At 50.5% G+C, this 11,811-nt stretch overlaps 4 protein-coding genes across 4 annotated transcripts; 1 reads left to right on the top strand and 3 right to left on the bottom strand.

Moving 5' to 3' along the window:
• Nucleotides 1–60: 60 nt before the first annotated feature.
• Aud_010418 (putative ubiquitin ligase complex F-box protein GRR1) lies at nucleotides 61–1,935 on the bottom strand (the record flags this gene model as incomplete). Its single annotated transcript, XM_043295261.1, has 3 exons — nucleotides 61–402; nucleotides 458–1,144; nucleotides 1,204–1,935. 3 exons carry the CDS (start codon nucleotides 1,933–1,935, stop codon nucleotides 61–63), a joined length of 1,761 nt encoding a protein of 586 aa, XP_043151196.1.
• Nucleotides 1,936–3,247: 1,312 nt separating this feature from the next.
• Aud_010417 (putative AMP-binding domain protein) lies at nucleotides 3,248–5,243 on the bottom strand (the record flags this gene model as incomplete). The annotated part of the gene is made up of 5 exons (XM_043295260.1): nucleotides 3,248–3,555; nucleotides 3,617–4,246; nucleotides 4,307–4,753; nucleotides 4,813–5,008; nucleotides 5,097–5,243. The coding sequence occupies 5 exons, from the start codon at nucleotides 5,241–5,243 to the stop codon at nucleotides 3,248–3,250; spliced, it is 1,728 nt and encodes a 575-aa protein (XP_043151195.1).
• Nucleotides 5,244–6,242: 999 nt separating this feature from the next.
• Nucleotides 6,243–7,216, bottom strand: Aud_010416 (60S ribosomal protein uL13; the record flags this gene model as incomplete). The annotated part of the gene is made up of 4 exons (XM_043295259.1): nucleotides 6,243–6,381; nucleotides 6,455–6,767; nucleotides 6,922–7,057; nucleotides 7,196–7,216. 4 exons carry the CDS (start codon nucleotides 7,214–7,216, stop codon nucleotides 6,243–6,245), a joined length of 609 nt encoding a protein of 202 aa, XP_043151194.1.
• Nucleotides 7,217–8,162: 946 nt separating this feature from the next.
• Aud_010415 (metallophosphatase domain-containing protein) lies at nucleotides 8,163–9,324 on the top strand (the record flags this gene model as incomplete). Its single annotated transcript, XM_043295258.1, has 2 exons — nucleotides 8,163–8,352; nucleotides 8,414–9,324. The coding sequence occupies 2 exons, from the start codon at nucleotides 8,163–8,165 to the stop codon at nucleotides 9,322–9,324; spliced, it is 1,101 nt and encodes a 366-aa protein (XP_043151193.1).
• Between the last annotated feature and the right edge of the window lie 2,487 nt (nucleotides 9,325–11,811).

Raw genomic sequence — 11,811 nt, 5'->3', positions numbered from 1 at the left:
AGAGAAACACAAAAGGCGCCAGGCAAAAAAAACACGCTCGAAGGAATAGCAAGAGGGGTATCAACCGTGAGCATGTCCGATATCGATATAGTCTTCGTCATTTATGACTGTCGCATGCATCAGGCCAGTCACTTGACCTTCGTCCTCGTCCAACTCTTCGTCATCGTCATACATGGTAGCTTCCGTCATTTCGCGGGTGGAGTCAGGACTGTGGTTCAAGTAGTCCCGAAGTCGATTGACACCTTCACCGCTAAAGACACAAAACACTTCTCGCTGTTGTTGGGTAAACTCCGGAGGTGCTTCGCGGCAGAAGCGGGTGACTTCCGGAACCAAGAAAGCCTGCACACCAGTGAGACTGAGATGTGTGAGCCGAGGGCAATTATTGAGCAGAGCATGTATTCCCTAGACATCCAAGTCAGCACTGGCAGAAACTTGGAACGGATGTCAGAAGACTTACCGGCATTGACAGGTTGACGCAGTAACTGAGGTGCACTCGCTCCAAGCTACTAGTACCGAGAGGATCAGGGGATACCTTGGGTCGTGCCAGAGCCAGAATACTTTGATCTGTAATCAACTGACACTTGACCAAGCCGATTCGTCGAAGTTTAGGTAGAGTCGCCAGCTGCTGAACGCTGTTATCCGTTAAACGGTTACAGCAAGCTAAGTCGATGTATCTGATCCGATTGCAAGACTTCACCAGCTGTATTACCGCAGGATCGGTGATATTGGAGCAGTGACCCAGATGAACGTAGTGGAGGTTCTTTCCGAGCTTGCAGATGGCCTGCACCGCGCGGTCCGTGATGAACCTACACTTGGCCAAGACTAGGTTCCGCAAGCGAGGCGCAGCGCTGACGATGCGCTCGACAGCATCATCTCTGACGTTCTCGCATGCAGTCAGATCCAGGATGCGGAGACTATCAAAGGAGAGGGACTCGGGAAGATTTAGAAACGCTGCATCACTGATCTCGACGCAGTGGGCCAGCCGCAGTTCACGAAGGTTTCGAAGTGTGGTCATGAGCGAGGTCACCGAGGGGTTTGTGACAAGTTTGCAATCGTGCAGGTCGATTTCCAGGATAGCCGGACAGTTTTCGGCAAAGGATAGGATTGACCGATCCGTTACTTGTATGACTCCATTAAGTTTCAGCTAGAAGTACTTGTTAGCACAGGCAACATAAATAGATCAGAAAACATTTTAAAACTCACTCTTTTAATCTGTCGGCAGTTCTGCGAGATGACGACAAGTGAGTCGTCGGTCACTTTGATACACCCAGTGATATTGAGTCCTTGAAGCCTAGGGCAGTTCCTGGCAACAGTATATAGAGTATGGTCGGTAAGGTATCGTAGATCTGAGACATCCAGAGCCTGCAAATGCCGGTTGCCTTCCACCAGGTCCGAGACTCCCTTGTCCGTGAGCTTCGAACAATTCGTCAAGGTCAACCGCTCAATACGCTTGCACTGAGCAAAGGGGACGACGGTGCCGTCGCTGACATCTTCCGTCAATGCAGAGAGATTGAGTCGTTTGATAAGCTCCGAGTATGCGAACAGACTATCCGGCTTTCCAACGGACGCCGTTACGCTCTTCAAGTTGTCCCAGTTATTGCACGACGGCCGATGCCACAGTATGCCGACGCAGTTGGCAGCCCACCCTCGACATACCAGCATGCAACTCAGCAGATCCGCAGTTGAACTGAGCTTCGCGAATATCGAGATAAGGAGCTCCGGCGGTAGACGTCCGATCGGCGGAATTACTGTGTTTCTTAGATTCTGCTCGCGAGGTTCGCGGAAGTTGCCCACTCCGACGGAAGACTGCGAATCGTTGGCCTGGGCCATGAAGAAGTCGGTATCATCATCGACGGTGCGGTCGGGAGAGGTGGATGACGAGGACTCGGAGGGAACTTCGCTCGAGAAGCGAAGTGGTTGTCGTGAGCGGGGCATTCTGGATTGCCGGTGTGAAGCCTGGGGAGGTCTTGTGATGAAGGTTGTCTGATCAAGGTTCTCCAGCAGCATGAGATATGTTATTCATGAGTAATTTGACATAAGAAGACACCGCTGTCAGCACAGATCCGTAGCTCGAAGGCGTGAGACTGTCGTTCGGTATCCCTTGACACCAGCAGACCCTGTAAGCAAGCTGAAAAGGGAAATGAAAGCAAAAGCACGGCGCCGTCCAACCCGGCCGATGAATCTCGTCGCAGCGTTTAGGAAACAGGGACGAGAAACAGGGAATAGAAGACAGGTATGAATAGGAACGCGCGTCCGAGCGTGCCTGCAGCAGTTGCACAATAATCCGGAAGGTAAGGGAGGGGCTGAGGAGCGGAGAATGGGAGGTTTGGGGCGGGCGGATTATTGACCAAGGAAACGACAAACGCTCGATATGGAGAGAGAGAGACGTGACGGAGTTATCGAGATTTTATGCTTAGAACAGCATCATACAGACAGAAAATTGGTGGATGGGATCTATCATGGAACCCAAAGAGCTGTTCGATCGGGCGGCTAGAAGACGAGGGTCAGCACAAGGTCGGCGGCGGCTGCCAAAGTGATGGATGATTAGTCTATATGTAGATGGGAGGCAAATAAGAATGGCGGTCCAGTCCCGCCGCTGGACATCACAGTAGGACCGACGTTCTTTGTCTTGGGGATTTTTCTTCGTACCTCAGCAGACTCTGACCAGCAATATAGATAATTCCAGGGTTTCAAGATGTTCAAGGCAATAGACTCATGGACATCAAGGAAGGATCAAAGTAAATATACAGGCGTAACGCTCGTTTTGCGCCCCATTTGGCCGGAAGGAAATAGCATTTAGACGGTGGCCTTCACAGTCGCTCCCTTAATATATACACTTATACACAAGGTCCTTGGGATTGACAGCCATCAAATTTTGGATTCAAAAATATATCGCTGAGAATAAAGTGATCACCGCAAGCCCCAAACTTCATCGGCGATGGCAACATGAAGCGATTGGTTTACTGGATGCGATCTTCTAGACATCCCCATCAACCATGATATCCCTCTTCACTACTCCGTACTTCCTCTCGCTATCGAGTGTAGATACTTGGGCTGCATCTTGCAAGTTCGCGACAGCATGCCATCATGGGCTTGGCAGCCGTGGGTCCCATAGAAGATTAGTATCGATAGTGGGAGAAATGTCTCGATTTAGGGTCTGCCACCAGAAAGGGGCAGACCCAAAGATACCCTCAACAACACTCGCAATCTCGTATTCTCAACGAGATCCTCCTTTTGCCGACACTGGTCACATTCGACTTCCCCCTTTTGCCCATTCTCGAAGGACATTCTTCCTCACTTTCCCCGTACTCGTCTTGGGAAGCTCCGCCACCACTTCCACCTCCCGAGGGACCATGAACTTGCTGATCGCACTGTGATTTTTGGCCCACGCGATCACTCCTTTTCCGTCGATCTGCTTCCCCTGCTTCACAGTCACAAATGCCTTGGGTCGCTCCCCCCAATGAGCGTCCGGGACCGCCACAACACCAGCTTCGAGGATGTCGGGATGGGTAACAAGCATCGACTCGAGAGCGACGGATGATATGTTCTCGCCACCTGTTCGGCCTTGGTCAGCATTGCGTTGAACGGGCCACAACCGAGGAAAGATATTGCCTACCGCTGATGATGATATCCTTTGCTCGGTCCAAGATTTGGACGGCTCCGTCTGGGTGCCAAACCGCCAGATCCCCGGAGTGCAAGACGCCCCCAGCGAACAGCTTTCGCGTGGCCTCGGGGTCTTTGTAGTAGCCTCGGGAGCAGATGTTGCCAACAAAGGCGATCTCTCCTATCTCTTTGCCGTCCCGCTGGACGTCAATAATGGTTCCTTCTGGGACGTCCGTCTTGATGACTCGAACGGGCAAACTAGTCAAGAAGCCATGTCCTTGTCTTGCCATCTTCTTGTATTTCTCTTCCGCCGGCAGTTGATCCCATTGAGGCATGTAGTACCCTTTGGTAATTGGCCCATATGTCTCCGTCATCCCGTACACATGCACTGGGTGCAAGTTCAGGTTCGTCATTTGCTCAAACAGATGTGGGGTCGGTGGGCTGGCCGCTACGGTGACTTGGACTGGCCGCGGAAGTCGCTCGGCCTCTTTGGCAGCACACAGCAAGGTATTTACCGTTGGAGCTGCGTTGAAATGGGTAATGTATTCTTGCTTCAGCAATCTCCAAATCTCCGGATAGTCGATCTTTCGCAGGCAGTAATGGGTGCCACGGACAGCGGTCACTGCCCAGGGAAATGTCCAACCTGGAAGAGTTAGTCGGAAGATAACAGGTTAGCGACGCTGGGACAAAGCATACGACTTACCCATTGCATGAAACATAGGTAAAGTCCATAGATAACGGCAGCGGCCTTGTCGCAAATTCAGGCCAGACTCGATCACGTTGGCCAAGGCAGCTAGGTAGCAGCCGCGGTGAGAGAACTCGACGCCTTTGGGGCGGGCTGTTGTGCCACTGGTATAAGCCAGCGCAATGACATCGTCCTCGGAAGCAGCCTGGCTTTCCAGCCCATCCCAGCCCTTTGCGCCTGTGTCAGCGTCATACTTGAGACCTTGTAACACAGCCTCATCGAAAGGACCGGAGAGTTGGCCTTCTGTAGCATCCGTATCCGTGTCGACTATGAGGGGAATGTCTGGCTTTGCCGCTCTGTATGCCTGAAGTAGTGGTAGGTATTCTTTGTCCACAATGATGACCTCAGCATTCGAGTGCGTGAAGATATAGGCGATGTCATCTTCCTTGAGTCGGTAATTAACAGCTAATTGGTGTCAATGTCAACCTCTGCCGCAGGCAATGAAGTAAAGGTCTTGCGCTTACCAATGTTCACTGCTCCAGCAGCAGCTATCCCAAAGATTGACTCCAGGAAGGCAGGGGTGTTTGGACACAGAATGCCAACCCGCTTGAATCCATGCTTCTTGAGATAGTATGCAAGGCCTCTAGCACGATCTGCAGTCTCTATATATGTCCTCCGCAGAACCTGATTATTTGCAGTGACGTGGTAGATGGCTTCAGCCTATCAGCCAATGGTTTTCCCTGGTTAGTCCACTGAAACCTAGACAGTCGCTTTCTACAAAAGCAGTGCAAAGAAAAAGAAGTCTCACATCGGGTTCAATGGCCGCAGCACGGGGCAAGAACAATGTAGGCGAGAGCGTATGGTAGTTGATGCGATGTTGCGGAGCAGGGTCCTTAGCTTCGGGGGATGCAAAATGGCCAAGTAGACCCGACAAGCGAGTCTTGACAGATGACATGACTAGGGCTTGGTAGCGGTAGCCAAAGAAAAGAGTCCAGATTCATAAATCTAAGGTACAGGAAACCGAGTACTCCTTGGTGTATATAATTGCTGGTGTTTGGATTTGCGGAACAAGGGGAGCACCATACAACAAGAGCCGAATTGGAGACAAAGTGCGGGGATGATCGGCTGCTAGACTGCTTTGGACCGCGGAGAAGTTGGCTTACCCGCAGCCTACCAAGCGGGATGTGGGTGACTCTTTCACCGGCCTCGCTTCTTGTCCAATTATTATTGCTACAAGAAGAAGCTGAATACCTTGGAAGGAGAATGATATAAGAGCTCAATAATCGTTCTTGAGACAGATATATACTTTGTAATGAAAAGTCTACCCCAGGTTATCCTTCGTGTGTCTTGAAAAGCCATTCAGGGTAACCAATCACCCTAGGTCTGACAGAATTACTCCTGAAGCACACCCAGTATCTACCGACTACCCATATGATCCGTACTCGATCCGCACTCCGTACGCCCGTAACATCCGAGGCTGGTCATTGATGACTTGGATGTGTCGATCCTGAATGAGACTGAGGCATAGTGGGAACCAACCGCTAACAAACTACGCTCATTGACATGCCATAGATCTAGGCTTACAGTCAAACAAACGATGAACAAAGGGAAAAAAAAACAGAGGATAGAAACGAGCATTGTCAATGGTCATGAGAGTCATTCTTAACTCGAGAAAACTTTGGATTAAACCGCGACGGCGCGAAATAACGGTCAGCTATTTTGAACAACCTTTCATCCCAAGCGACTCCGTATTTTTTACTTTTGAATATGAAATCGGTTCCTGTAGCCTCCATGTCACGTCACAACATGAACATTTGTGGTAATGCATGATGAGGTAGGGACAAGGGAAAAAAAGGTCGATCGGTTTGCCGTCCAACTTCGCTGAAAGATAGACCGTTTGCGATCCCAACCCAACCCATCACTGAGACAAGCAACCAACCGCGCAACGAGGTATCTAATATCCGTACTCAGCAAGCTGGCTCTTGGTCTTCTCGTCAACGCTCGCCGACTTGTGAGCGTGGACGAGCTGGCGGCGAGCGGCCTTCTTGCGCTCGTAGTATGCACTGCTCTTAACCTTTCTCCGCTCCTCAAGTCTGAAAAGAATCATCCATTAGTCAAGTCCATAACACCAGAAAAACCAATGATCCCAAAGCGACGGATACACACCTGGCAACGACGTCCTGGTACTTCCAGCCAACCTCGTGGCTGAGTCTACCGACGGTGCAGTACTTGCGGCCGGGGCGGAGTCTGAGGACACGCAGAGCCTGGGGAACGACGACGCGCTTCTTCTTGTCGTAGGGGGGAGGAACACCCTCGAAGACCTTCAGTCTCTCCAGAGCAGCAGCACCACGGGGGGTCTTGTGGGGGATCATTCCGCGGACGGCCTTGTAGAAGATGCGGGAGGGGGCACGGAAGTGGAAGGGACCACCACGAGTGGGGTTGTAACGAGTCATCTTGCGAAGATAGGCGTGGTACTTGACTATATCATCGAAAGTGGCCATGTCAGCTCTTCGCTCCGAAACCAGCGCCAAACAGCCATAACATCTCCAAATGTCTCCACGTCTCGGTGTATCTCTGCTCCATCCTGCTCTTGCGACTTCAAAGGGGATGAAAAAACGGATCGGATAACGTACGCTTCGCACGGAAGAACTCGCCGGAGATGTTGAGGGCTTCACATCTCACAACGACGATCTTCTGGCCGTTAAGCAGCTGCTTAGCAACAGTGCTGGCCAGGCGACCAAGAAGGTGTCCCTTGCCGTCAATGACGACCTGTAAATTCCCAGCACAAGTCAGCGATCACTGTAATTGTAGATAACATAGACCATAATGTCTCCCGTCCTTGAAATCTCCAAAGCACAAAAGACGACGAGGCATTTTGGCGATCTGCAGGTGAAAGGGGTTACGCACGACTGGCTCGATGGAGGACATCCTGCTCTTCTGTCACCGTTTCAAAAGGAAAATATCCAGCGAAAGGAAGAGCGCTGCTCTAGGATACTCCCTTGGGATGTATGTTGTCGGCGGTTGTTGTCGTTGTGGTCGAGTTCAACGCACACAACGATGTCGGATGGGTTCGCAGGTTAGATCGCTAAGCGAAGCTACTACCCTTTGTGTGGAAAGGTCATTTGAGGGCCACAGCCCTAACCCGGTCCAATCCCGTGGCTCGGGATCACGTGAACAACCTCTTTTGCCCCTCCGGTCTATTCCAGCCCAGTTTGAGGCTTCCTGGGTCCAAAAGACAAATTGTTTCTTGATAGGCCAGTATCGGACTGTTCCACCGAAAAGCAGTATTTAGCTATCTTTCATTGACTTGCGGTTTATCTACTCCGTGGACTGTGGCCAGTGATGTCAATATCTTCAATCGGCAGGCCGACTCCGGCATGGATCTAGAGCCTTACATCGCTACTTGGAATTTGATCAATGGGATGAGATTGACAGCCTTGTGATCTTACAGACATAGCTCCTGGTACTACGGAGTACCTATTTGACTCTTTCTAAATAATTTATTAAACGATCGGCCACCGACCGAATTTCATGACATTTCTTGGCATAATCTAGAAGCATCAATGCTTCATGTTGGCTAAGATTGGTTGACATATTCATACCTGTGCTCGTATTAGGACTTTCGAGGTTGAAATTGCGGACAAAGGTCATACTCAACATGCTTTATGCTCTACCTACTAGTTCTCGTGACTCGAAATTCCCTTCAAAACCTTGTATGAGTCATTCGGTTCGCGGTTGCTATATACGACCCAGTTTCGCTGAAAAGAGCCGAGCTACTGCTACGTTTTTCCAGCTTTGAACAGTCTCTGGCTGCCTCGTTGCAAGGGTCGAGTGACAACAACAAACCTGACTTGTTTACAGACTTAGACGACTGATGAGGACGCGCTTTGTTTGTGTCTCTGACACGCACGGATACACGCCATCAGAAGCAGGGTACAAACTACCAGCGGGAGATGTCTTGATTCACGCGGGAGATCTTACGAACCAAGGCAGTCTATCTGAGTTGCGCAAAACGATCGAATGGATTTCCAAGGCCGACTATGAGGTCAAGATAGTTATCTGCGGTTAGTCTGCTTGGACCACCCGGTAGTGTACGCGTGTTTACTGATTAGCACACCTGTCCAGGCAATCATGACATTACGTTAGACGCAAGCTTTTATGCTAAATACGGATCGACGTTCCATAATCAGAGTCTAGAAAACCCTGAGCAATGTCTGGAAGTTGTGAGGGTAGGATCCCCCTCAATAGTATTTCTTCAGCATCAGTCAGCACTAGTCCGCTTGACCCGGGCCGACGGCCCCAAGACCGTATTTAAAGTCTTTGGCTCGCCCTACTCCCAGTTCATGGGAAACTGGGCATTCGGATACGAATCGGCCGACGCTGCTGCGCTCTGGGGGCAGATTCCATTGGACGCAGACATTGTCATCACACACACGCCGCCTCATTCTCACTGTGACAGCCTGGGCACTGGCGAGCCCGTCGGGTGCAAGGCCCTACGTCAGGCATTGAGCAAGGTGAGACCTCTGCTTGCCGTTTGCGGTCATGTACATGAGGCGCGGGGCTATGAGAGGGTCAAATGGTCCTCACCATCGTCAACCAATTCCGGACCGGAACAAACCGAGCATCAGGTTATGCGAGGTGTCCTACCTCCTCGAGAAAGCAAGAAGCAAAACCTAGTTGATCTAACGGGCAAAAAGGCCGAGCGTCTGGACAACGATGGCCACTCTGTCGACGCGAATCCAGATTTGCAGACGGCATCATTCACACCGTCGCAGAATGCCCTGCTACTGCCCTCAATTACAGCCTCAACATCCATGATGCCCGACAGTCCGCGACAGAGTCAAAATGCGCCTTTCCCGCTCCTTTCGAGTTTGATCGAGGATACACGCAGTGACGATATCCGTTTCCGACGAAAGGAGACGTGCATCGTCAACGCCGCTATCGTGGCAAACAATTGGCCGCACCGAGGGGGGAAGAAATTCAATCCTCCTATCGTAGTTGACCTGGAGCTGCCGACCTGGACAGAGCCTGAGTAGCCCAGTAAAATTACGATATTTGAATCTTTGGCATATCTACCAAGAATTTCAGTCTGAGGCTGTATTCGTTGCCTATGAGATTGGTATGCTCTGTGCGGCTGGCAACGGACAATGGAGCTCTGACCTACAGTGGGCGAATACATAGACTACCTTTCTGGGTGGTGCATAGCTGCCTTGATGAGCTCAATGACATTATAGCAAGCAGAGCGAGGTCTCGGGCTATCTCCATTACATCATTTCTTCAAGATGTTAAATTGATCCACATCTTTTGACCACGATATCCGTTGAGCACTTGGTCATCAACCCCACATGACAAGCGCGGACTTAAAGATCGCGAACCGAAGCACTGTCTCATCACACCATAGTAGTTTACAGAAACCTGATCAAACGACTTCCTACCCGATAAACATTATTAACACTGGACGAATGTTCAAAGGTCATCCGCAAGACCCCTCCATCACCTGATCGAACAATGTCACCAGCTTAAGGTTGACCATACCATACCTCACGCCCAAGTAGAGCGCTTGTTACCGCCTTATGAATGGCGGAGGAAATCTAGCGCGGTGATAGCTTGATCTTCTGCCAGAGGAGATACTTTGTGTTTGACGATGTCAAGATGATCTCACGAAAAGACCACGCTGATCGCATCTGCTTGTCGCAAGGTCCTAGACTACTCAGGCAGCCATCAGACCTAGTGTCAGGCCTCTAGAGAAATACAGCGTGAAAATACAATGTATCTTAAAAAGCTAGTGTGTTATATGACGAACCTCGCCTTATTATGGCCAAATCCCTGAGCTGAGGTTTCATCAGCAGCTAAGATCTTATCTAAGCATTCAGCCATAAAAACTGGTTTCAGCAGTTCGTATGCAATCTGTAGGAATGTCGACTGCTGAGTAGAGGCGTGGACCTACCTCAGCTGAATACATCCGTATCGGTAGTCGGTATCCATTTGTTTCAGTTTCTATCAGTATCGCCAACAGCGCCACCTGCTGGGGTTGGCGCGCTAACCCTGAATTAATTAATCGCTCCTGAGTGGGTCGAGACTAAGGCTCGGACTTTTGAGTCTTTCACTTTGATTGTTCCAAGTGGAGGAAGATCTCGATGATGATAACTAGCCGCCAATTGATAAGGTTGGTTAGATGCGCCTGGCCAGATCGGGAGATGTCTCTAGTGGGAGTTGTGGCTGTAGTACGGAGTACTACTGAGTACTCCGTCTCGGTGCTCCATACCCGTAGCTTAGTTGTCTACGAAACTACGCTGCCTGCAGTAAATCGCTCCTGGTGGTAGCTGCGATGTTCGGAGTAAATGGAGCTGCGCTTGTTTGGGTAAATGCCTAGGTATGTTCTATTTCTAGGTGTTTACTGCGCCTTGTAGTACCCCACAATTTGACTCTGATGCGGCAAGCCATGGATCGCCTAATTCTGGTGCAGGCAGAGCAGTTGATTTTCCTTGCAAGGAAGTAGCACATTGTGAAAGCCAGGGGTTCATATGTACAGCGTGCATATTGGTGATACATCAAAGCCAATTACTATGACTTGATGATCGTCGAAAGGATAATACAAGCGGGAGACTGAAGAAACCTCAGACCACATGGTCAGCCACTAGTACCTACTTCTGGATTCAGCGTTTAGATAGACTCTGGGCTTTTGTGACAGCTTCGCATCGTTGCCGTCGGTCACTTTGGGTGGACAAGATACACCACACACCCCAGAAAATGTGACATTGCCATTGTGCTCACTCACCTGTGGATGGGCGCCTGAGCCGGTGACTGGGTATGCTCGACCAGGGAAGGTGAAGCATTAGCCATGCAGACTAATGCCGGGGCAATCATCACTGCATGGCAGAGCGTGCTGATGGTTGGCTCGTTTCTGGAACGGACCTCCTGTGCAGATGACTTTCTCAGGAACCAATTATGCTTCCAGAAGCGTCCACTTCATGTTTCGACAGCGCTCAAAGCTCTGGGGATGGCGTACGCTCACAACAGGAATGGGATAGGTCAGCTCGCAAAGTAGGGTGGCAGCCATCATCAGGCCCCCGGTCCTGTCAGATTACGCTGTGGTTCGAGCTTTTGGAGGAGTCAGCCACATCAAAGGATATTTATCCTTTTTTCCTTTCGCCTTGTTCACCTCAATGGGGCGCCAAAGCGATGGAAGCCTCGTGCTATGAATGTGATTAAGCCCATTCTAAAATTAGCCGCTCATTCAAGGGACCATCCAGTTGTCCAAACCATGAGAAAAGGTCACCGTTCGCATGGACATCCAAGGACTCAGGTACTGCCTTCGGCGGAAGTGTCACGGAACCAGCCGGGAGCCACCCACGGGACCACTTTCACGCGAGCGAGGATCGGATCGGTGAGGGTTGTAAGCCGTGGATTCATTCGAAACATCAGCCAACGATAATTCCGTGTTCCTGAGTAAAAGGTCGCAGGTAAAACTAACTCCGCACATGAGCGATGTGATCTCTGATGCTCCACTGCTCTTGCTTAGC

Source organism: Aspergillus udagawae (genome assembly GCF_001078395.1).
Source record: "Aspergillus udagawae IFM 46973 DNA, scaffold_9, whole genome shotgun sequence".
In the NCBI taxonomy this organism is placed as follows: Eukaryota; Fungi; Ascomycota; class Eurotiomycetes; order Eurotiales; family Aspergillaceae; genus Aspergillus; species Aspergillus udagawae.
Note: the sequence above shows the minus strand (reverse complement) of the source record. Positions and strands in the feature narration are given on the sequence as shown.